Source organism: Aplysia californica, unplaced genomic scaffold, assembly GCF_000002075.1.
Source record: "Aplysia californica isolate F4 #8 unplaced genomic scaffold, AplCal3.0 scaffold00030, whole genome shotgun sequence".
NCBI classification, from domain to species: domain Eukaryota; kingdom Metazoa; phylum Mollusca; class Gastropoda; order Aplysiida; family Aplysiidae; genus Aplysia; species Aplysia californica.
In genome coordinates this window covers 344752-346935 of record NW_004797300.1, presented here as the reverse complement: position 1 = coordinate 346935, position 2184 = coordinate 344752, and the positions used below count along the sequence as shown (strand labels likewise).

At 39.6% G+C, this 2184-nt stretch overlaps 1 protein-coding gene across 1 annotated transcript in view; it reads left to right on the top strand.

The window, feature by feature from the left end:
* The window catches only part of LOC101863239 (multidrug resistance-associated protein 1), a gene marked incomplete in the record, with an annotated part of 65654 nt that overhangs the window by 59049 nt on the left and 4421 nt on the right, over positions 1 to 2184 (top strand). The window contains 2 exon segments of the mRNA XM_013091192.2: positions 170 to 316; positions 1792 to 1950. Coding sequence (XP_012946646.1) covers positions 170 to 316; positions 1792 to 1950 — 306 coding nt within the window.

The window sequence follows — 2184 nt, the reverse complement described above, 5'->3', positions numbered from 1 at the left end:
GTTGGCTGGTAGGTTGGTCTGTTGGTTGATTGGTTTGTTGGTACGTTTATTGAATGATGGGTTGATTGGTTTGTTGGTACGTTTATTGAATGATGGGTTGATTGGTTTGTTGGTTGACTGGCTAAAACATTAGTCAAATCATTGACTGAATAATCTTGGTGTTCGCCAGCCGGCCTGGAAGAATCCGTCCAAAGAGCTGGACGACGACTGGCCCCGTCGCGGCGACATCGTCTTCCACACGTACAGCACGCGCTACAGGCCTGACCTTGACCTTGTGCTCAAGAACGTCTCCTGCCACATCGAGGACGGGGAAAAGGTGAGCGTGCTGTTCAAATGTTTCGTCTCCGCCCTTCTCCATTATTGTTGCCCAGCAACAGAGTCGTCTGAAAGCAATGCGGATAAAATGATACGTTGTGTCAACAAAACTGATGTGTAAGGGGTTACGATAATAGCTCGTGGTTTCAACAAAACTGTTGTGTAACCCTCTCCGTACGCCCTGGGGTCATTTTGTACCCTACGGGTTGTATTTTTCACATTTTTGAATGCTTTTAGTGCGAAGATCTCTTTGAAACTTTCAGTATTTCTCAAAAAAATCATTTTGACAGACTGCTAGGCATTAGAGCGGATTAACGCGTAAATTTCATCTTTGGAAATAGAGTTCCCCATGTCGTATGGATACGATAGTAAACACAACGTGCAGATAGGGGTGAACAATAAGGGTTAAAATAATATGTGACTCCAACGAAACTGGTGTATAAACAATAAGGGTAAAGTAATGATAATACTATGTGGTTTAAATAAAAGTGACGCGTAAGGGTTAAAATAATAATACACATCATGACCCTATCCTTGGATGTGTCTTGAATCCTTTATTTTGCAACAGATTGGCATCGTGGGTCATATATCTATATTTGTTGTCAGCTGAAGTCACGATTAATTGAGTAATCGACTACACATCCCAGTGAGGATGTGTAGATTTATCGTTCTTGCCTTGTGCACACCAAGAATAGGTTGTTGTGATGGAGTGGTATACCTTGTATCATGTTGTATCATGTACGTCATGGTCTCGATGATTCCTCCCTGCTAGTAGCACTTGGGAGAATAGGCATATCATATTACAATTTTTTTTTTCTTCAACAAATTTGTCTTTTTTTTTGCAATTGATTTTTACATCAGCATGACTTAATTAGATTTGTGTATACGATATACACGTAATTTCATCCACTGATTTGTCTTGAATCCTTTATGTTGCAACAGATTGCTATCGTGGGTCACATATTATCTATCTATTACTCCATCCATGGATTTGTTTCGAATCCTTTATTATGTGACAGATTGGCATCTTTGGTCATATATTTATATAATAATATACACACATGGCTCTATCCATGGATTTGTCTTGAATCCTTAATGTTGTAACAAATTGGAATCGTGAGTCATATATCTATATATGACTCAATCCTTGGATTTGTTTCGAATTATTTATTTTGTAACAGATTGACATCGTGGCTAATATATCTATATCTATCCATGTATTTGTCTCGAATCCTTTATGTTGTAACAAATTGGCATTGTGGGTCATATATCTGTCTATCATTCTATCCATGGATTTGTTCCGAATCTTTTATCCTGTAACAAATTGGAATCGTGGGTCATATAATACTATCTATCTATGACTCCATCAATGGATTTGTCTTGAATTCTCTATTTTTCTTCGGTCATATAATATCTATATATATACACACATGACTCCATCCATGGATTTGTCTTAGATCCTCTTTCTTATAACAGATTGGCATCGTGGGTCGCACGGGTGCAGGCAAGTCGTCCATGTCCATGGCCTTGTTCCGCATGATCGAGTCGGCCGGCGGGAGCATCATCATCGACGGGGTGAACATCGCGGACATCGGCCTGCACGACCTCAGGTCAAGGCTGACCATCATTCCTCAGGTCAGAGGTCAACTAGTACTGTTGTATGGTATTAACAGTTTTAGTACAGGTACCACGATTTATCAGCACGTCATGGCTGTGTGGTACACTGAAAGGCAGTGATGTAACGGTGTACGCTGCTGAAGAGTTAAAGTCCAGCTGTAATATTATGTATGTCTGCCATATTGATGTATAGACGTTATCTATCTATCTATCTATCTATCTATCTATCTATCTATCTATCTATCTATCTAT